The sequence below is a fragment of the Condylura cristata genome, unplaced genomic scaffold (genome assembly GCF_000260355.1).
Source record: "Condylura cristata isolate star-nosed mole 26May11 unplaced genomic scaffold, ConCri1.0 scaffold00014, whole genome shotgun sequence".
NCBI lineage: Eukaryota > Metazoa > Chordata > Mammalia > Eulipotyphla > Talpidae > Condylura > Condylura cristata.
Window position 1 is genome coordinate 31,121,333 of NW_004567115.1, and position 22,487 is coordinate 31,143,819.

The 22,487-nt window shown below is 39.7% G+C and overlaps 1 protein-coding gene across 1 annotated transcript in view; it reads right to left on the minus strand.

The window, feature by feature from the left end:
- The window catches only part of TIPARP (TCDD-inducible poly(ADP-ribose) polymerase), a 28,983-nt gene extending 14,252 nt beyond the window's left edge, over positions 1-14,731 (minus strand). The window contains exons 1-2 of the mRNA XM_004682316.2: positions 14,535-14,731; positions 11,007-11,964 (exon numbers count right to left, since the gene is read on the minus strand). Of these exons, the coding sequence (XP_004682373.1) occupies positions 11,007-11,923 (917 nt within the window). The 5' untranslated portion in view covers positions 11,924-11,964; positions 14,535-14,731. The remainder of the gene's footprint in view (positions 1-11,006; positions 11,965-14,534) is intronic.
- Positions 14,732-22,487: the final 7,756 nt, after the last annotated feature.

Consider the following 22,487-nt stretch of genomic DNA (forward strand, 5'->3'; position numbering starts at 1 on the left):
TTGATTTTTCTATAAAAGGCAAGAGTAAACTGCAAAATTATTAACAATACTTTTCTACATGCTTTGCTTACTAACACACCACTCTACATACCAGTGTAAGACTCCAGATACAAAACTAATTTAAAATTCTGAAAAGGACACCCACCCTCATATTTTACATGCCTTATAATAATGGTTCTCCTACTACTCAACAAGTATCTTGACATATTAAGCTAACACTTTCCAACACATAGCATCCAATATATATAGAATACTAACACCCACATTAAATCAGAAACCGCACACCATCACTTCAGTATATTTCAGATACTAAAAATAAAGTACAAAAAGTTTATAATGTAAATGATAAACAGTTGGAATGAAAACCAAAAGTATTAAAGAAACAGTTGCTGAATGAAGCACAAATTAGTATAAAAACATGCCATCTTTGTCAGATAAATAATTCTTTGCATTTTTGGCAATTTCTTAGTAAGTTGTTGGAAACCAAGAAACAAACATGACCAAAGAATCATCATAAATAGATTCTTAGACAGACAGGACTATGCAATGGAGGGGGAAATGATGAAATAAGCAAAATGCTAATGTGGGGAGAGACAAATTCTGTAGCAAGTGAAGAATGTGGCACAAAGGTGGTCTGGGAATAATTCAGAGACAGTCTACCTACCTCTGCTGGAAAAGGGGTTAGGAAAGGAGATCAAAGGAGGTGTCCCAGAGTGGATGAAATGAGAACCCAAGTTTGGCCCACCACCAAGCATATAACGAGGGGCAGAATGCCTCATGGGTAGTGAATGACATATGTTGAAGTTAATGGAGCAAGGCATGAGAGATGCAAGAGTATTTAGCAAGAGTATTTAGTACATGCAGTTCATGTGGCAACGCAATGTGCACACGCATGTGTGTGTGTGTGTCTGGAGGTGGGAAGACTGGACTAGATAGTTGGCTGGGGCAATTTAATGCAGGGCTCTGTTTGCTGCAGTAAGAGAGTTAAAACTTGATTCTGCTGGCAACAGGAATCAGTGAAGTTCAACAAGGTTCATTCCAACAATAGTGCTATAGAGGACTTACTTGTGAAAAAGGGTGAGGAAAAGACATGCCTAACATTTATTAGCATTATTTATTGATTTTTTTAATTCTATACTTAGTCATCTATAGCTATTAGAACTGCATATAAGACACATAATAATAGAGAACTAAGGAGACAACAGATGATTTGAGACAGCATTTGAGAGTTGGATAATGGCCCTTCCTGGTGGCGCAGAGGGTTAAAGCACAGCATTGAGAATCTAAGGCCACTTCCGCATGAGTTCGATTCCCGCCTGCACCAGAGGTGACCACATGGCGTGGCAGACCTCTCCTGACCCGCCCGCTGCTCCCCTCAGCAGTGTACTTTCGATCTGCCTGTTCTGTTCCCCACTCTGTCTCTGGTGAAGCCTCTCACCGCCCCTGAGCCTCTGGCCTGCACCCCAGTTCTGTATGCACAAAAAAAAAAAAAAGAGTTGGATACTAATTGTCTGGAGGATAATTTACATGTGGTACCTTAAGAGAGTAGTACAAGTCCAGGATGTGCCCCATGTTTCTGATCTGGGTAAATGGATAATGGTGCTATTAAACGAAACAAAAGTTGCAGGAGGTGGGACACATTTAATTGGAAATATGATGCAAATAAAGTATAACTGAGACTGCATTAAAGGGCAATTAAATATAAAGATTTCTAGACCCTACATAGTATAACACAGACAGATTAGACTTCAGAATCTTGACTTCCTGCCTGTAAGAGTCAACTGGTTTCTACAAGGATAAACCTGTGACCTCAAACTAATTAACACCTGCTTCTGGCCTACTGGACTAACTTGACACAATTAATAAGATCTCTTATTTCACTACTGTGATATAAAGTGAAAATGTCTTTTAAACGGAGGGTCATAATGATAGAGGGAAAAAGACCAAATAAAGTATGGAGAATATTTAGAGTTGAGACAAGCATGACAGATGAAGTATGTTTGGTGCTGCTAAAGAAATTTCACAGGCACACAAAATATAGCTGGCTCTTGCTATGTGGCTTTGATGTTTCCAGGAACTCATTTAGCAATGCTGGGCTATCTGGCAGCTTATATATCCCTTCAAATATGTTACAAGGTGATGAAAATCAAAGCCATGGCATACACAATGCCAACTATTTTGTGAAAGCAAAATTACTAGCCATGTACTCTAACTTTCTGCTCTATAGCCTGTTAGGATTTTTGCATCACTAGTGCTATGATAACAGGAGAACTACAGGGACTACACCTGAGGGGAGAAATCAAATACTGTCCAAAAATTAACAGTGATGTAAGAAAATAAATTTTTAAAGCATACAAAAATTTAACATCCTGCTTCAAGTTTCACTATATTGATAAGTAAATAATGAGAGATCTCTAATATAACAAAATCTAGTTTTTCAGGAAGTACATACCAATAAAATGTCTGTTTCTATGTTTAAAAAATAACAATGAGGCAAGATTCTGTGTGTGCTGCTCCCTTGGGTCATTATAGGGATTTCTTCAAAGAAGTGAATGAGAAGGCAACAAGTTGGTAATGAATGCTACCTAGAATCACATTTATCTGTGTTCTAAATCCCATGTCTGATTTACAAGTTGGCAGACATCTAATCTGTGGTCTTAAAAGTCATTCTAAGACATGTGAACACTGTAAATAAAAAATGAAAGCGGAAAAAAAGGCAGACAGGTAGGACTTCTAAATGAAAGGATTGCCTAGTTTTAAGCTTTTGCGATTCTATAATCTCCAAAAGCATATGGGAAACTAAGCACCTAACACTAACAGTGTCCTATCAAAAATTTTAAGACATGACCATTTGTATACATATAAATGTATTTTAAATCCGTAAGTAATACAATATAAGTTGAAGTCCCCTCTACCCAGGTAACCACTAAAAGCAAAGTACAACATACACTTGAGAAAAATAACATTAAAATACTGTTAAGTTGTATTAAATTTTTATTATAAAACTATATCACAGCAAAGACTACAAAAAAACTATTAAGACATGTCTAAGTCTAAAATCATTTTCACAAATAGAAAGTATCCTTAAGATATGAGATCTCACTGCTATCTACTTATATGAAGGCATGAGTTTAAAATTTTGTACGCAACATACCAGAGATGTCACACAGCCTTAACTTTTATCTAAATTCACTCACATGTCCTGAGACTCCTAGAAGGTGACTTAAGTTAGAATTCTCAACCATGGCCGGAAGAGGAAGTGAATTTATTTTGTACAAAACAGCTGAGAAAGTACACACTGGATTTTAAAAATATGCATCCTGCTGTACACTATCTTAAATTACAGTTACTACACAACAAAAAATGCCATGTGTTCAATAAACAGATAATTCAATTTTGTGGATACAGAATTTGGGAACATTTAAAGAAGGCTGGAATACATTTGTTTATAAAATTCCTTTACATGAATATTGTAAAATAAGTACTTCAAATACTAAGTTACTTTTAAGAAAGTTCAAATCTACTGGGTTAATCTGTTTCAGGACTTATTAAAATTACAAACAACTGCTTTAAAAAATGTTTTAATTAATATTTTAATTTAATTAATTCAGGATTTTTTTTTTTCAGTTTAGCCTCCCCCCCCAAATTAAGAGATAGACGGAATGATAAATGGACAAATTAAAATTATATTCACAATGGCTTGTAAGAATCCAGAAATGAGTAAGAAGCTTTCAGCACTAGAGAGCTGTATATGTAACAAGCATAGAACTCACCACTCCCTGAGAACTCTAAGCAAATTTTTCGAAGAAAAAAGACTCCTACAGAAAACATGCTAAGATGTAAGATTTTTATTGGTTAAGTTTTGTAACTAGACTATAAAAACTTTCAATAGTTTTAAGTCAGTGGCTTTTCCTAGGGGATCAGGATTCTAAAAGGCCAAGTTCTTTGATAGATTCAATTAGTTAAGACAGCCCAAAATTGTAGAACATTTTACACAAAGCTTCAAATATCTGGCAGTATTTGGACAATCCAAGTGTTGGAAAGCAAGCAAAGTTCCTTCTGTTTCACATCTTATCTACTTTCATTCAAGGATGTCTTTCTTTTATTAGGGTGGGCAATTAAACCTTGGAAGGCAAACCTAATATTTTCTCCTGTGCTTATTTTTATTCTCTCAATGTCTGGCAATTAAAAAGCAAAGCCAGGTGGCAGTTAGAAACCAAAGACCAACCACAGCAGGAAATTATTTAGAGTATTTTGTGCCATTTGCCCTTTCTACGCTCTGATCAGCAGATGGGGCTGTGAAGATCACAGGGTGCAGGCAAGATTCTGAAAACACTTGTACTACTGCAAGCAAGGTTCACCCTGAGGCCCCTAGCCCCTGCCATTCTTCACTATACCTTGTAGTGGTAAAATTTAGAGCAAAGGAGGTCACCCAAACACTGGCTACCTGTCAAAGGAGCAGGGTCAGTTTAAGACTCTTAAAAATTTTTTAAATTCCTGTGTGGCCCACACTAATTTTTCAATCATTATAGGAAGTGCTTGTTTCAACACAAGACTCTTCACGAATCAGAAGCAACAGCATCAAAATAATGGGCATTATTTGTATAAAGAATACAAATTTTTGAGCTCTTTCTCAGCCAACTTTGTCATGAGGAGTTCTAGTACATGCCTTACACAACATTCTGTGACATGCATATTTCAAATCACTGGTTTATGTAGACCTTGGAAGGGAACAGTCACTTCAACATTCTCATTCTCCTATGAAAGAGTACCCTTTCATTGTGATGACCATGCAAAAGGTTCTTTACCGGTCAAGTGGTGTTACCAGTAAGTAAACAGCACAGGGTAGAGAAAGATCAAGGAGACAGTCACATTTTGTTGTGTGGACACAGCAAATAGGATTTTTTTTGTTAACTCCCTTCTATGCTTGTCCTACCTAGCAACAGAACTGGTTCTGTCAGCAAAGGAAGTTAGAAATTCCATAGCTTAAGTTTATTAATATTATCCACTTCAAAAATCTGAATTTCTGATCACAGAATTGGTTTTATTAAGCATAAGACTGCAATACTGTCTTTTTGCACAAATATAAATTTTCACAAGCTACCAAGTGAATAAGTGGCATTTAACCAAATCTTTCATTTTCAAAGATTTCAAAATGCTTTTCACAGAATCTACCTCTTGTAATTTAGAATTCCCCTATTAACAAAAAGGTATTATATATTAAATATTTAAGGTATTCAGTTAATGTGTCAAGGATTGAGCTGGATTAACACAGCAACAAATTTTAAAATTGAGGCTAGACTGCATATACTATAGAGAGGATAGGCAGTGTTAATTCTTGGTCCCTTGAAAGCAATGCCATAAATAATTTGTAAATATAAACATTATATCTGGTTTTATTAAAGAAGTTCTTTCACAACTAAATTGTGCTTGCTAGATAGAAATGGTGAGCTACAGCTACAGAAGTACTTATTCCTTTGTACACAGTCTGTATTTATGGTTTTGCAAAGTTTAGGTCAACCCAAGATCTTATTGCCTAAGAATTTCAAATCCAGAATGAAACAGAAAATGGCACAGCCTGCAACCCTGGGTACTGTGTCTTCCGAAGATATAAATTCATTAATATTCATTTCAGATTAGCTCTCAGTTTTATTTAAAAGAAAAACTACTTTCACAAAGTGAACTTCACACAGAAGTACCCAATTTGAGCCAGTCTTATAGAAAGATGGGCTAGGATAATCAAGAATCATCTTGTAGCTCAAAATATATGCTTGTTACACTTCCTCTACTACCTAAATGTAGAACATCCCTATTTGGTATGATTTAGTATATTCAAAATATTTTTCTATATAATCATGGTAATAGCATTCTCAGACCTCCAATGTAATCTACCAAATCATACCAAATTCTGCTTTCGGATAGCAGGGGGAAATCTGACTTAAAATTTCCTTCCACAAAAAGGCAAATTTAACAAACAGGACAGTGGTAATTAGTAAAGGTTCTTGACCTAGGGAAAGAGAACCTCAGATTCTAACTTAAATTTGATTAAATAAAAAATACTTTCAGACCAGGATACAGCATCTAATAGTCTCATATCAGGGGATAATAAATAGGAATGATAAGAAAACAGTTGAAATCTCAAATGACTGAATTTTAGTCGTATTCTAAGCAGGAAAGGTTTATATGGGACATATACAGTGTCACCCTTTAGAAAATAGCCTCCAAACCAACATAAATGGAAGGCTCACTAAATTCAGAGATGCACAGATAGCATTTATGAATTCACCTTTGCTTTATGACAAAATGCAAATCTAGTAAGTAGAAATCCTGAAACAGATCTAGAGGGACAGACCCAGTCAAAAGCAGTCTTCTGCATATCCACATAATTGAATTAAGTATTAAGTTGTTCTAAAGCTATTTTTTTTTTTATTTACAATGAAAAACAAAGCCTTAGAGTCAACTTAATAAGTAAATGCATAATGTATCATGCAATTACTTTTAAGGACTGCCAGGTAATCTTACAAGTGATTTCCTCCAACAGCCTGATTTAGAAGTTATATGCGCATCTTTGCCTTTTGCAAGGTTCATTTTCATTACCATAAATATATCAGGAACAGACAAACCTCAACCTGAAGCCAGATGACAGCTGCTTCTAAAAGTCTAATCTACTTATTTACAAAAGAACAGAAATGGAATAAATGAATGATTGCTATTGATTCCCACCATAAGTCTACACAGACCCAGTAACTTCTCTGGATTAGTATAGACAGAAGCCAATTAGTTTTATTTCATATGTAAATGCAGCATAAAGAGGTTCAAAAAATAATTCATCGGACTGCTTTATCCTAAAGCATAAGGCACATATTTTGAAAGTTACTTCAAACACAGTTCTTGCTTATAGAGCTCTCTTTTTCTCTTAGGCAAGAATTTTTAAAATAAATTCAAACTCATCCAGCTGTGTATATTCAAAAAATACCAAAAAGTCACCAAGCATAGTAAGTTTCAGATGTTCTCCTCTCTCTAGCGTTATCAGTAACACATAATGAGTTAGTTCATATATCATCACAGCTGTGCAGGCCATCTTTTAACTTAGCTAATTTAACTACTCTAAGACCTTGCTCTAGTTTAGATAATCTACTCTGTAAATCATATAGAAAATAACGCCACACTATTTTATCTTTAATATCCATCTTTCCTTGTCTTCTTCCACAGAGTTCTTGTTACTTCATTTAATATACTGTCCCTTAGACAGATGAAATAACAAAAAAAAAAAACGGGCATCTGGAGCAACTAGCAACCAAAATCACTTAACAAAGACTATAACAGTCTAGAGTTAAGACTATCAATAAGCTTTGATCCCAAGAGAAAAGAATGTCCTTTGAGAAAAATTAATGATTAGTCGGGGTTTGTGACTTTTTTCTTCACCCACACACTCTTAAGGAAATTCAGAATTAGAAATAATTACTGGTCATATTTTCACCAATAGGTTATTAGCAAGTTAAGTTTTGCAGAATGCCAGTTCTTTATGGGTGATAACTACAGGCCATTCTAGGGCATTTTAAAAAGAAAGTAATATGACAACCAATGATGATTTTACACATCTCCACAACTTCAATTATCTACAATAGTATTTCACAAAGTTGGTGAGGCTCTTTTAAAACTGCCATTTAATTTCACTTTATACTAAGGATAAGTCCCTTAAATATCAGTGATTGTTTTCTTTAACTGAAAACACATTCAATGTTTTCTTAAGTATAGCACTGAAATTTAGAAATTCTCCAAAGCCCATCCTGAGTGCAAAAGAAGCCATGGCATCTCCACACAGGGTGTTCAAACAAACAACTACCTCCTAGTCGATGATGTATAAACATCTGCAGACGTAAAAAAGCAGAATGAGAAAGGAAAGTGGGATTATATCATAATTTATGGTGAAAGTAAAGTTGGGGAAATAATTAAAATAATTTCATTATAATGAACTAAACAACTATTACTGAAATTCTTTAAAAAAATTTTTTTAGTATATGAACATCTTGACTAAAGAATTGGAACGGATCTATGAACTTATTTAGCTCAACTTTTCCAACTTCATCCTTAAGAATAAAATGGACCCTATGTACATCTAATTTACATGTTTGTCTGTAATTTGTAAAACGAAATATTTTCTCAGCAGTATCAAACCATGAACTTTTGTCTCTGCTTGAGACACAAAACAATAAAACTTCCCCAAGTGCTACATAATTATTATGGGTATAGTATATAATAATGATTTACAAAAGTGAGATAAACTACTGAAAACAAGTGGAATAAATGTCATTCATTATATTCCTGAATCCAAAGATTGCTAGGTCTGACTGAAACATCTACAAAGCTGAACATACACTTCCTGGTTATGTGCAATCTGTACAGATAGACCAGCTTTACAGGCCTGACCACAGAGATTAATAGCTTTAGCCAAATAATGTGGTAACCATGTGAACCTGGTCTGCTCCAGCTTGTTTGTGAGTCTCTCTGCAAGGCTCAACATGCCGTTATCTGCATCTTGTTGCCAGGAAACACAACATCGCTTTGGAATACAAGGAAAACCAGGTTGCACTGACCACAGGTCAACTTCCCAAAAGCTAATTTTCAACAGTTAACCATCTACAATCTTGTAACATTTCTTCCTGCAGTCTATGGAGAACTTCATTTTAATTGTCAATACTTTTTGCTGTTTTTATCAGGGCAGGACCACTTATTACCTACCATTAACAATGCAGCAGCAATAGTAATTAACTCATTTTTTTAATCAAGTATTAATAAAATAGCTTATTTCATTCAAGCACCCAACTACTTTATAAATGATTAATGCGTATGGGTCCATATATATCTATTCTTCAGAAAAGCTATTGATCTAGAGTTCCTGGATTTTCTGGGCTCAAAATACTGTCTTTTTTGTAACAGAATGTAATGTGTTGAACAATAATTCCACTAGTTCCTTCCTAACCAAACCAAACAGATAGAAACTTAATGTACTAAGATGCTGATATACTCAGCGAACTGGAAATTTGCTTCACAAGAGTGAAGTGTGAGGCCAGAGTTCCACAGTTTTGCAATCTGGAGATGGAAGACTTAAGTTGTTCCAATAGCATATAAATTTAATTACCTTAAACGTACCAATTAGAATTGCTAACTCATGGGCAACAGAAATTCTGGACACTAACTTCATATTTAAAAAAAAAAAAAAACTTTAAGGGCCTCACTGGTGGCGTATTCTGCAGCACGGGAGTTTGATCCTCAAAGGAGCTAATCCACAAAGTGTAGCAGACCTCTCCAATCTTACTGGCTCCTTCCCTCAGCAGTGTCTTTCAGTAGATCTGCCTGTTCTGCTCCACACTTTTCTCCTTTCACACCCCCACCCACAGCCTACACCCCAGCTGTTGCATGCAAAGTAAATCAAAATCTTTTTTAAAAAAAAATTTAAGATAAAACAGAAATGTTTTATCCAAGGTTGTGCTGGCTTTTGAAAAGTAAGTTAAAAGTATTGGGCGTTATTATAGAATCTAAGATTTTTGCTAATCAAGCAAGATAATTGTAGCTGTGTTATTATAGTCAACAAAGCAATCTTACAAAACAACCTCCTTAAAATAATACTTTTATATTCAAGAAAGCCCAAGGAGTTTTCTACATAACAGTATCTTTAAATCTGTACCTTACATTGTTTCCTTGTTCCATTTAAAACACAAGGTACAAAGTTCTAATTTCATAATTAAGTTGATGAAAAGATACACAGATCTGCTTACTTACATAACAAAAACTGTAAAAGAAGGCCACTTAATACTAAACGGACAAGTGAAAAAAATACTAGATTCCTGTAGTATCAACAATGCTCTTGTATTAGACCACAGAAGGCTGACATCAAGTCTAACAGAACTAGACAACTTATAAATGATTTACTACTACCATTTGCGTGCTGATTATCCAGATATTAGTGTAACCCAATTTATCTGTGAACAAAGATAACAGGAAGGGTTTTCTCCTGCCCTTTTTTAGGGTACTCAGTATATTTTTCCTCCCTATGGGTCAAGCCTCTCTGCACTACATCAGGCCACCCATTACATGTAAACCTGTCAGGCTGCCCTCCTGTTCTCCAAGAAACAACTTGGAAATACTAATGCTTAAAATTTTAGAAAGATTAACACTAAAAACAGCCATTTTTGCACTAGCAGATTCTTAGGTAGCAACTACCATTTTCTTCATTTTAAAGTTTAGTTATAGAATCAAAATGTGAAACTATCAGTTCCATCAATGATTGCTTAAACATCCATACTAAAATAAATCATACATATCAGTATACAAAAATATAAGGGTAACTAATTTTTACCCTTAAAAACGATAATATACCAACTAATACAAATCTTTCCTTTACTCACTGTTTAAAGATTTGGGTTAAAATAATACAATTTACTTCCTCTGAGATAAACAGATTAATAAACTTAATGGCAAAAAGCTGTTAAGGAAACAAATTTAACATGTTTAGGCATGATTCAGATGTTTGGAAGGAACTTCAGAAAATTTAAACCATGCAAAACAGGAATACAAAAATAAACCAATACTACTGCTTTCCTTTAAAAAAAAAAAAGAGTAATGCAATATGCAAAATTTTAGATAAATTAAGTTTTTACTATCTTATAAGATTCACCACAGATTTTCTTTCAAAAACAAGCTATCCTGTGTGGTTAAAATAGTATTTAATTCACAGCGCTCAATGTATATGCAACTTCTCAGTTACACACATATTGCAGAGTGGCATTTTAATTGTTCAAATCATAAAACCTTCATTGTCTGTTTAGGTACATGGTCTGCATTCAACCACCATGAAAAATCAGGATAACATACAGTCAAAAGAATAACAATGAAAAAAAGAAGAAAACCTGTTGGGTTACTACTGAAAGAAGCCTCCCTACTAAGCTTTTAGACTCTTTCTCTTTAATATTAATAACAGCTTGAAAGTAAATACAAATACATACCCATACTTCATTCTCATTCTATCATTCTCTGGGTTACAGTAAAATCTTTCCAAGTGCTCCTGGGAATCATTGGATACACTCTGCCACTTTTGAGAAGTTGTTCTCTTGACTTGCCAATGATATGGCAAGATTGTGTGGTGCTTTAAACAATCCCTGCCATAAATACAAGTGCCTTGCAAAAAGTCCATGCAAATTTCAATTCCATTCTCTTGGTGCGTGTGGTACTGTAACTGATTCACCAATTCAAACACAAGGTCAAGGGAAGCTTCCTCACTTTTGTCCTGAAAGAGCTTGGTATTCAATGTATCACTGGTGTCCAAAATGTACTGCATTGTAAAACTATTGTCTTGGAAAACCCCTGGAACATAATCCATGACTTTGTCTATGCATTCAGGACTAGCAGGAACATCACTTGAAACTGTGTGCAAAAGGTCAGTCTGAAAATGTCCTGCTGTAGAATCTGCAACTGTCCCACTGATGGTTTCTGGTGGAAAGCTGTGATCCTGGATTGGAACCACTTGTTCTGGAGCATCAGTAGAAGGATGGTCTTCCGCTATTTGGCCCCTGACATTCGTACTCTCAGGAATCAGGACAGGCATATTGTCTTCTGTTGGTGAACACGATGGATTAATTTCCAGGGTTTTTTTCACCATAGGTTCATGTAAGCTGCTATCATCTGCACTCTGGTTTCTAGACCCAAAAACCCCATCAAGTGAGCCAGATTCTAGCAAAGTGTTCAATATTGGCCTCAAAGACCTCAGGGTTCCAGTTCCCAATCTCTTCTGGTCCTTTTTCTTAAAACAAGTCTTCAATGGAGTGATCTTCTCAGAAAGTCTCATTTGGCATGAAAAGTCTTCAGGAGGAGAGGGAGGCTGCACTACACAGTCTGGCTCAGGTTCAGTGGTTTCCATTTCCATAATGTGGATTAATTCCAATTGTTCTTCAGAGTCTAAAAATCCTACCAGGAGAAAGGAGAGAAAATGATCATTTACAAGCAAGCAACAACTGAAGCCCTTTCACTCATCAAAATGTTTTGTTTTAGTCTATGACTAAGTCCCAGAATCACTCCTCTTGTATATTTCATGTTTAAATTTTAAATTTGATTGAGAAACCAATGCTTCAATGCAACCATGACTTCAAAAAAAAAAAAAGGGGGGGTTATTTTCTAATAGGTCCCTCTCATTTATTTGTGGACCTGATATAAAATGATTTGTAATTCTGAGGGTGTACAAAATTTTACTGTGAGTCTGAGACAGGATGGAGGTTGAGGGTTAGAAGCGAGCTTAAACAATGATGGGAAACCACATCTTCACTACTCTCATGTGGCAACAAAATCTCATGTGGCAACAAAAACTCTCTATACAGAAAAGTTCATCAAGTAAAAGATAAACTTCAAAGTTAGTGAGTGAATGAATCTGGAGTGTGAAGCTGTACTCAGTAAACAGAGGATCTTATAAGAAATGTGACATGGGAGAAAGCCAAGAGTCTGTAGAAGCTTTTCTATACTGAGAAAATTCTAATACATTTCCCAAGGATGTTAAAGGTCTCCTTTTGCAATCCCCAAAACACTGCCACTACTGGAGATGGAATACTAGGATCTGTTTGGCAACAGATGGTACAGCAGCAACTGCTGTACACCATTTAAGAAACCAAGCAATCCTCATAATGCAGAAAGGGACTCCTAGATTTCAGAAATATTACATGTGCATTTTTTTAAAAAGGCAAATGAAGGCACATTATAGAAAAGTAATAAAAATAAACACCAAATTTCAAATTCCTAACTAGTTACTGAAACAGACTTAAAAAACCCCTTCCAGTAAAATGCAAAGCCAGCTTTGTAAACTGAAAGACCGCGTTTCCTCCACAATCTATAGATTCATTGACTAATTACTGCCAGGTGGAAAAGGGTTGGCAATGAGCAATTAATCCTCTTCTCTTGTCCAAAAGACTGAAAGAGAACTTTGAGGCCAAGATTCATGACTTCATCAAGTCTGTCTTCCAGGTGCCCAATACAGTGCAGTGCGCCTAGCACCAAGCACACGGTCGATGGCTCATAATATTTTTTGCTTGAATTATGTAAGAAAAAGCACCTTTTAGATGCCCCGTGTCATCAGGCTTCATGGGTCACCAGTAACAAAATAATAAAACCGAGTTCCCAGAAAAAGGAATACTGAAGTTATAATTACAGAGACCCACGAACCTACGTATGGAGAAAGTACAGAACGATCGGACTCAGAAAAACAAAAAACAGCAGATAACGTCAGGTGTCAGCGCACACGGCAGTACAAAAGGAAAAGGTGGGAAAAGGAGAGTTCGGCGCGAGCTGGCATTGTTAGGGAAAGCTTCGCGAAGAAAGAGGGACTTGACAGAAGACATAAATCACTGGAAAGCAGCCAAGCCAGGCGTTATTATTCATCATTCGGTGCTCTTGCCTCAAGGCACAATTGGCACGGCCTGTGGTATTCCCTCCCCGCCACCCGAGCCCGCCCGCGTCTCCCCCGCACGCACACGAACCACGCCGCTCCGCCCCGGCCGGCAAAACAGACTCCGAACTAATTTTGTTTCTACGTGCGTGTGGACACACTGCAACTTTTCCTGCGACTGCCCTCTGTCACACTCGGAAATAAAGCCGAGCAGAGGGAGCAGCGCTGGAGGGGAGCCAGGCGTGGGGAAGTCACCAGGACCTGGTTCCTCAATTAGTTTGCACAACAGAAAAATAAAGATTGGAAAAGCACTTCCTCCGCTGGCGACCCGCTGCCCCACCTCTCACCTCCCGGCGCCCCGGTGCTCGCCGTCCCCGCACCCCGGCCCACAGCTCAGTCCACCGCGCCCGGTCCCGGGCCGAGCGGCGCCTCCTGCCGGCGCCCCCAGACCGCCGCCCGACTCGGTCCCTCCGTGGGTTCCCGAACACCCCTCCCCGCCCCAAGGAGGGCGCCCCCAAACTCTCCGCCGGGCCCCTCGCGACGAGCGCCCCCCGTCCTGCTTCCCCGCGCCCCAAAAGCCCTCCCGGTGCCGTTCAGTTGATTCGTCCTGCACCCCCTCAGGTGGCTCCCCGAAAGCCACGGCTGGAGACTCGGAGCGCGCAGAACCCACCCGGGAGGCGCCGGGAACCGCGGTGGGCTCCGCGGCGAAGGGGAGGCAGACTTCTGAGAAGAGACCGCAAACTTCTGGCTGCAGCCGAGGCTACCTCAGCGCCGCCTCCCCGATCCGCCGCGCACCACCTCAGAGCGGGGTCTGCGCCCGCGGCGGGGGGGAGGGGGCAGGGGGCGAGGCGAAGCCGCCCTGCCCAGCGGGAACCGGAGCGGGCGACCCCGATCCGTCCTCGGTCCGAGTCTGAGGTACACCTGCCAGGCCCAGAGACCGACGTGGAGCCGATCCCATCCGACCCCGAGGGAGCCCAGCAAATCGGCACACCGCGCAGTCTACACAGCCACAGATCCGCGAGGCCGGCTCCTCCAACCCGCCGTCCCGGCTCGGTCCCTCGCGGCCCCAAAGACTACTCCGAGCCCCCGAACCCCCAGCCCCTACCTGAGGAGCAGCCTTAAGAGAACGGACGATCGAGCTTCGTCGCGCTCGCAGGCAGGACCGCGGAGGGTCTGCGCACTGCGAGTAAGGGAGTCTACGGGTCGTAGGCCGGCGCCGCGGCAAGCCGCGCACGGGCCATTCGGCCGCCGCCAGAGCAAGAGCAGCCGCCACCGTCGCCGCGCTCTGTTCTGGCTCGTCTGCCTGTCACCGCGAGCTCTGCTCTACCGCGGCTTCCGGTCGCCTTCCCTCAGCAGCCCGGCGAGGGGCGGAGCCTCACCGCGGGGGCGGAGCGAGTGAGGGGCCGGCACTCACTGGGTACCAGGAAAGAGGCCCCGCCCCGTGCTTTTGCGCCTGCGCGCTGGTGGGGAGGTGCGGGGCCGCGTGCACCCGCGAGGGGGCGTGTCTTTTCGCGGGCCGTTCGGGAAAGTGCGCGCGGCTGGGAGGAAGGGCGAGCGCTCACGGCTGGGAGGGAGGAGCGGAGGGGGCTAAGTGGGGAGCGTTCACTCAGGCCCGGCTCCACCTGCGTGAGCACAGATGGAGGATCACTTTGTTCCAAGGGAGGATGTGAAACGGAACGGTCTGTTTCGGTGTGGCTGACTTTGTTTCTTTGCCTCCTCACAAGAGGCTTCCCGCCCCTGCCGCCGCCAACCCCGAACGACGGACGGCTGCTATGCCGCTGCGGCCAGACGGGGTCGCCCGCCCCGCGCCCAAAGGGCACAGTCGGGCTGCGCTTTGGCGCTGGAAGGGTGGTGCTGGGGGGCAGAGGGGCTGCGCGCCGGGGGACCGGGTCCCCAGCGCGGGAGGGGTGAGGTGGGGGTAACGGGGGCTGCAGGCGAAGTGGGTCCTCTGCTCCCGGTAGACTAAAGCTTTCCTGCTGCAGAGGGGAGATGCGCGTAGACTGGCAGAAGGGAAACGTGGCCTTGGGGTTTGGACGGTGAACGCCAGTATACTTGTGTTTTAAAGTCCAGAAACACCATACTGACTTACCCAACAAATATTTGTCCTTAGCTGGTGCGTGCAGCCTCGTGCAGGACTTAAGTTACAATTCCCATCAGCTCAGACACCACACCTGTCTGCATGGAGCTTGTGGAGCACCACGTACTCAACATTTTTTTATTGCGATAACGTTGGTTTACATTGTTTGTATTTTGGGTTCCTCCCCCTCATCATTCCAGTGCTGTTACCTTAGTGCTCCCACCACCAAAGTACGCGTAGTCCCCCACCAGAGTTCATGGTGCTCCTGCACGTTCACACTGGCCCCTTCCTTTCCCCCTCCCCTCTACATATCTCAGTTCTATAAAGGGGTATCTTTTGAGTTTGACCTCTGACCCTTTGGTTTTTCTGTATACCATATATAAGTGATACTATCTGGTATTGTCTTTCTCCTGATTTATTTCTACTTAGTATAATCCCAACTAGCACTCTCCATGTTCCTGCCATTGGCAACAAAGAGTTTCTCTCTTTTTATATTGGTAGCTGAGTAATATTCCATCATGTATATACCCCATCTTCTGGATTGACTCATTTAGGCTACATATTTAGGCTATTTTTATAGTTTGACTATTGTAAATACTGCTGCAATGAACATAGGAGTGCAAGTTTCACTTTAAATAAGTGTAGTTGTGTTCTTCGAGTGGATAAAAACGGGTGAGTTAGATAGTTCTCAAAAGAAGACACATAGCCAGCCAACAGACATAAAAAAAAATGTTTATCATCTTTTTATCATCAGGAAAATGCAAATCAAAACCGAAATGAGACACCACCTTACTTCTGTGAGAATGGCTCATATCAAAAAGACCGAAAACAAATACTCGAGAGGGTGTGGAGAAAAAGGGACACTTTTATACTTTTGGTAGGAATGTAAACTGGTCCAGCCCTATGAAAGATATTATGGCGTTTTCTGAAAAGGTTTTAAATGGATCTGCCACTCCACCCAGCAACTTTTCCATTAACTCATCTTTAAAGTACCACATGTTGGGCCCCCCTGGTGGCACAGGGATTTAGTCTCAGCGCTATCAAGGTATCACTGTTATAATCCCTATATGAAATGGATGGCCTTATTGTGGGTCCTCTCCCATGCACTTCAAGTGACTTCTAATAATACCCAACTGCAGGCCCTCACAAAAAAAGGTTAATAAAGGGCTTATTTACAAAAGGAGAGATGAAGAAATGAATATTTCAGGGGCAAAGAGGAGATAAATTGGTAAATGGATCCTAGCAGTCCCGCTGACCTGAAATCCTAGTGGCCACACTGAGAGGTGGCAAAAAGCCAAGAGTCAAGCCAAGAGCCAACAGGTTAAGAGACCCCAAAGCCAAGAAAGCCAAGTGAGCGAGAGACCCCACAGTCCCACATGTCTGTTTTTACACCAAACCTGGTACCTAACTCCATCCTCAGATCCCAGCAATCCTCCTTCGATGATGGTGGGATTTGTGTGCTGTGTTTTGATGGTTTTGTTCTGGGGTGGGGGTGGAGTCCCTAAAACCGGTGTGGAATTCCTTCAGGGAACCCTTTCCCTCTAACATCACCAGCTACTGCTTCACAAGTTTGAGTTTGATCCCTGGTCAGAGAGCTAACCCACCGGGCACAGCAGACTCCTTCTGCCTCAGCCCGGCTGCTCCCCTCAGCAGTGTATTTCAATGGATCCGCCTGTTCTGCTCCCTGCTCTGTCTCTGGTGAATCATCTCACCCCGCGCACCTCTAACCTAAACCCCAGTTTTGTATACATAAATAAATAAAATAGATATTTTAAAAAATAAAGTACCACCATTAGGTTATTGGATTATAAAATAGCTTGAATAATTTTTTCATGATAGTGAGGAAGAAACTGTTATTTTCATATAATCCCTATATATGGGGAAAATGACCCATTGTATCCCCAACAATTGGCAATGAGAGAAGGGAAAAGAGCTAGCAAAAAGAAATTCTCTGCCTGTGGTCAGAAATCTAAACAGATTGAATTCTGTAATTTGGTGTCTAGGTTGAAAAAATATAAAACCTCTTAGCTTACCAGCCATGGGAGCCTGTAAAAATATAAGCTAACAAGTGATATTCATACACAATGTGATTCCAGGTTTGTCTTAAACTAAACTTTATTGAGACAAGATTTTGGTCCACGCCTACTAATGACATGGAATTGTCTCATAACAAGTATATGAGTATAAACTGTTTATTATTTGCCTTTTTATATTTGTTTCATCTTTTGTGCCTTCTTTTGAGTGAAATTTTTAAATTATAACAATTCTTACACATTTATTCTTTTAGTAGTATTTCAGTTATTTTCTGAGGTGTACAAATAGCCCCCAAATTTATTACTTTATACAACTCTCATTTGCTCATGTTTCCAGGCTCTCTGTTTCAGGAATTCAGTTCAGGGCATAGTGTATGTGGTTTATCTCTGGTCTACGATGTTATGCCTTTATTGGAGTGGCTCAGATTAGGGATTCATGCCCTATCACAGTTAGGGCATGATGTCTTGGGTCTCTTAGAACTGTTGTCTGACTCCCTGGTTTTTCTCTGCATGGATTTTCTATGCAGTTGAAGTGGGCATCCTGATAGCATGGTAAACTTAGGGTTCCAAGAAGGAGCATTCTAGAGAGGAAAAGCCTCAGCCTTTGCTTGCCTCTTGCTTACTAATGTGTCAGTTGGCAGCAGGTCACATGAATAAGTGTAGAGTTATATATGAGGGTACTATGTCAGGCCATGAATATTGAAAAGTGTAGTTCTTTGGGGGGGGAGTCATTTAGATTAAGGGCAGATCATCTTAACCCAATCATAGTAAATAGTTAAAAGTTATTTTTGGAATTCCAGTTGAAAATCATTCCTCCTCCAGCCCTAAAAGCTAATTTTTCACCCTCCTCACCCCACCTACTCCCCTTGAGGCAGTTGAACAGTAGTTCTCAACCTCCCCACTAGTTCTTTTAGAATGTCAATAACCTCAAAGGAAAAAGTGATGGGCTCACCTCTCTTGTATCTAAGTGCATCAAAATGCCAGAAAAGTTATCTGCCACAATATCCACTTCAGATATGACCCATAGAAGATCATGAAATAGGAAGATCGTCCTACAAACAGAATCAGGAACTGAAAAATTAACTGACAAGGGAGATAGTGGAATAGGAAGTCCCTCCTAGGGAACACAACCGCACACCGGGAACTTACAGATTAACTGACAAGGACATGTATTCTTTGTCAAGACTTGAGATGTCCTTTGGAAAAATGACCACTGTGTGTTTCCCATTTTCTCCTCTTTTGAATGAGATTTTACTAATATCCTATGCCTTGCCCATCCACCATTTCTTATTAGAAGAAGTGAGACATAACATTTCTTTAGAACTTCATTGTCAGTGGGGCCACCCTAGTGGTGCGGGGTTTAAAGTGCAGCATTATGAAGCTATCTGCAGCCACTGCAACACGAGTTTGATCCTGGCCAGGAGGGTGACCCACATGGTGCAGCAAACCTTGCCTGTCTTGGTCACTGCTCCCCTCAGCTGTGTATTTCAATAGATCTGCATGTTCTGCTCCCCACTCTGGTGAATCCTCTCACCCCCCTGCACCTCTGACCTGTATCCAAGTTCTTGTATGCATAAATAAATAAATCTTAAAAAAACAAAAAGGAAAGAAATTTATTGTCGGAGAATGCAGATAGACTCTTGATGAGAAGGACTCCATATCTTTGGAACTTCTGGATCCTGACCTCTGAGCTTTATTGCAGTAACTGGAGGAGACTTTGGGATTGTTACTCTTAAGGGAGGGATGCTTGCATTCATTTTATGAGAGAGTAGAAAGGACAGAATGGGACAGACTATTGCTCTCCTTCTTCCTTATTAGAAAGAGTCTGATACAGTTTTTTTTCTTGAGAAGAGAGCCTGGTAATGGCCTAGCCAAAACACTTATTTTCTTACATCACATAGAATCATGGGTGGCCTTGGGAATAGTTCTAGATTTATGGTGAAGAATTTTCAAAAGTGTTTCTTATGCTATTTAAAAGCCTTTTTCTGTTTGCTTCTAACACTAACACAAAATGGAAATGGATTAATGATAAAATAAAGATGAACATAAAAAATGTGAAGACAGAACCCATAAGCTGAGGATGCTGGAGCAGAACGACAGGAAACTGGGTCTTTCATGATAAGAAACTGGGTCATTTTGAAGCAACTCACCACTCCTGTACTAACTGTTATGGCTGAAGAAAACAAGTCCGAATTTGGATTAACTGTGTAGCTGAACATGTTTTTGGCTAATACATAAACTACCATAAAGTTATCTTCTAACTAGTCTTCCTGCTGTGGGCTCTGCCAGTTAGATAGTAACATGGCCTAGAAGGTTAGAAATATACAAGCTGTTACAAAGCAATACATCAACACCTAGAACATTTCCTGTCAAATCCACAAATATACCAAATTATAAGATTATGTTTATTAAAGAAAATTAAAAAGAGAAAGTACGAGATACTCATATGCCCCATTTTTATAGTCTTATTCAAAGGTTTTTTTTTCTATTGCTATTTCTATACATTCATATTTTATCTAATATATCATCTATGGTTTTCCATGTTAAGTTTTTTAAATAAATAGATGTTTAATAGTCGATGTGACTATAAAGTATTGTTACTTGTCATAATAATTTTTTAAATCATCTATTCACTGAGTACTACATTCAAGTCTCTGGATTGATTATTGTAAGTGCACATACATGTATAAGTGACTCCTTCCTGAACACTTCGAACTATAAAATACAAACACATGTACTGTATACATTTGTGTTCTATATGTGCTCCTAAACCATATAATTCTTGTAAAATGTGCTTATAGAATATAAGCACTCTAATTTCCTGTGCATATATTTCTTTTGTCAATAATTTCTGGTTATCACGGTCTGCTGGATTTGCCTTGGCATGACTGATTTGTTGCAAAGTTCCAGTTTTCATTTTCACCAACAGAGTATACTTTATATAGTGTAAATATCATTATCTGTTGCTTTCTGTTTTCACAATTATTAGTAACTGTTCAGTCCCACAACATCCTTCTGGTAGAAAGATCATCATTTCTGGCTAGCACAGCAAGAAGGAAACAGTGACTAATGTGACTCAGCACAGTGAAAGAACTGAGATTTTAAAAGAGGCGTTGACTCCAGGCAATGCTGTGCTCAGATTACAGAGAACACAGGCAACGTGTGAACGTGGCAGACTGACAGTTCTGAGAGGGTTTAAGCTATGGTGCTTTCTAGCTGTGTGCAAACAATTCATTCTGTACTCAACAGAAGCTCACATATGTGTATAACTAATGTATCTACAGTGAATGAGAAGTCAAATTTTTACATAGGAAACTGAATTACTGTTATTTTAAAATGCATAAAATGTAATCGTATTGAAATTTTGTCTTGATGTTGTTACTAATATGCTAACGTCTGGAAAGTATCTGATGGAAGATTACCTATTGCCTGAGAATAAGTTCTTTAAGGATTCTAGAGCAAGACATGATTTTAGTTGAAAATTTTTTTTAATCTCAAGTAGGTTATAAATATGGTAGATTATAAATATGTCAGAATAACTAAAGGTATGAATTGAATAAGCATGACTTACAAGTGAATTCATTCAATGCTCAGAGGTAAGTTGGTATAGAGCATGACATGAACCTACTTTGATAAATATAAATTTAGTATGTTCATAAAGTGATGGAATATTGACATGACCATTTCCAACTGTTAAAAATATTTATCAGTTAATCTTCCTCAAAACTGATTTTTCACCACCTCTGATGAGGCAACTAGGTGCCTCCATGTGGGAAAAGTGAACATGCAAGGCTTAGTGGAAGAGGAAACAAAATATGAATAGGGTAATTTCTAGAATGTTTGTGCCAGATCACACACTATTCTGTTGATCTATGATTTGCATTTGTAAACCGCCTAACTTTGAGTGGCCCCAATGGTCCTTATTTTTATAGGATTGTTGACAACCAAGACTGCTCTTTATCTCATTTGTACTCACAGAGTAATTTTTTTTTTTTTTAGATTTTTATTTATTCATGCAGAACTGGGGTACAGGCCAGAGCTGCAAGGGCAGTGAGAGGATTCACCAGAGACAGAGTGGGAAGCAGAACAGGCAGATCAAGGAAGTACACGGCTGAAGGGAGCAGCCAGTGAGACAGGAGAGGTCTGCTGCATCATGTGGGTCACCTCCCAGGCGGGGATGGAACTCACACTGAAATGGCTGTGGCCAGTTTGCAATGCTGCATCCTAACCCACTGCACCACTGGGAAGGGAGGTCCCCCCTATTGAGTCGTTCTTATAGCACATAATCAAATTGTTGTCAGATCTAACTAGTTGAAGATGTGAATGAAATGATGCCCTCAAAGAAATTCACTGCTGTTTTCTGGACCACTCATCCCATTGCTTCAATGCAATTTATTGGGTGGGTGTATGCTAATGCAATAGTGATACCAGGATGACTAAACACGATCAGTTTCTTTTGGAGAAACCTATAAACTGATGCCCCTGATCGCCTGGGGGAAACTGACTTCAGACTCCTCACCCCCACCCTAGACCCACTGAATCAAAATCACTGGCAGAGAGGATTCTGCCCTTTAAGGAAATTCAGCAGATACTGTCTTTAAGAGCTCTTTCAACTACCTGAGATGGGGGCAGGGGCAAGGGGTGATTATGATGCAGAAAGAAGGAGACTTTGAGGGTGTGGTCTAATAGACTGCAGTGTGGTAAGTATCATAACAAAACTGTTTCTGGCTGAAGCTAAGCATATAGAAAGCAGAATCAAGACTAACACTATGTTGCCAGAGGAGAAAATTACCAGCAACTTATTTCTAAAAGTACCTAAAATTATTGTTCTATGGACTGTTAAGAAACTCAGCTGTTTCCATTTGAAGTAAACTTAATTTAATAGGAGAAAAGACCTTTAAAAAAAAAAAACCCTGAATTCCCAAATAATTAAAGACCTTGATAATCA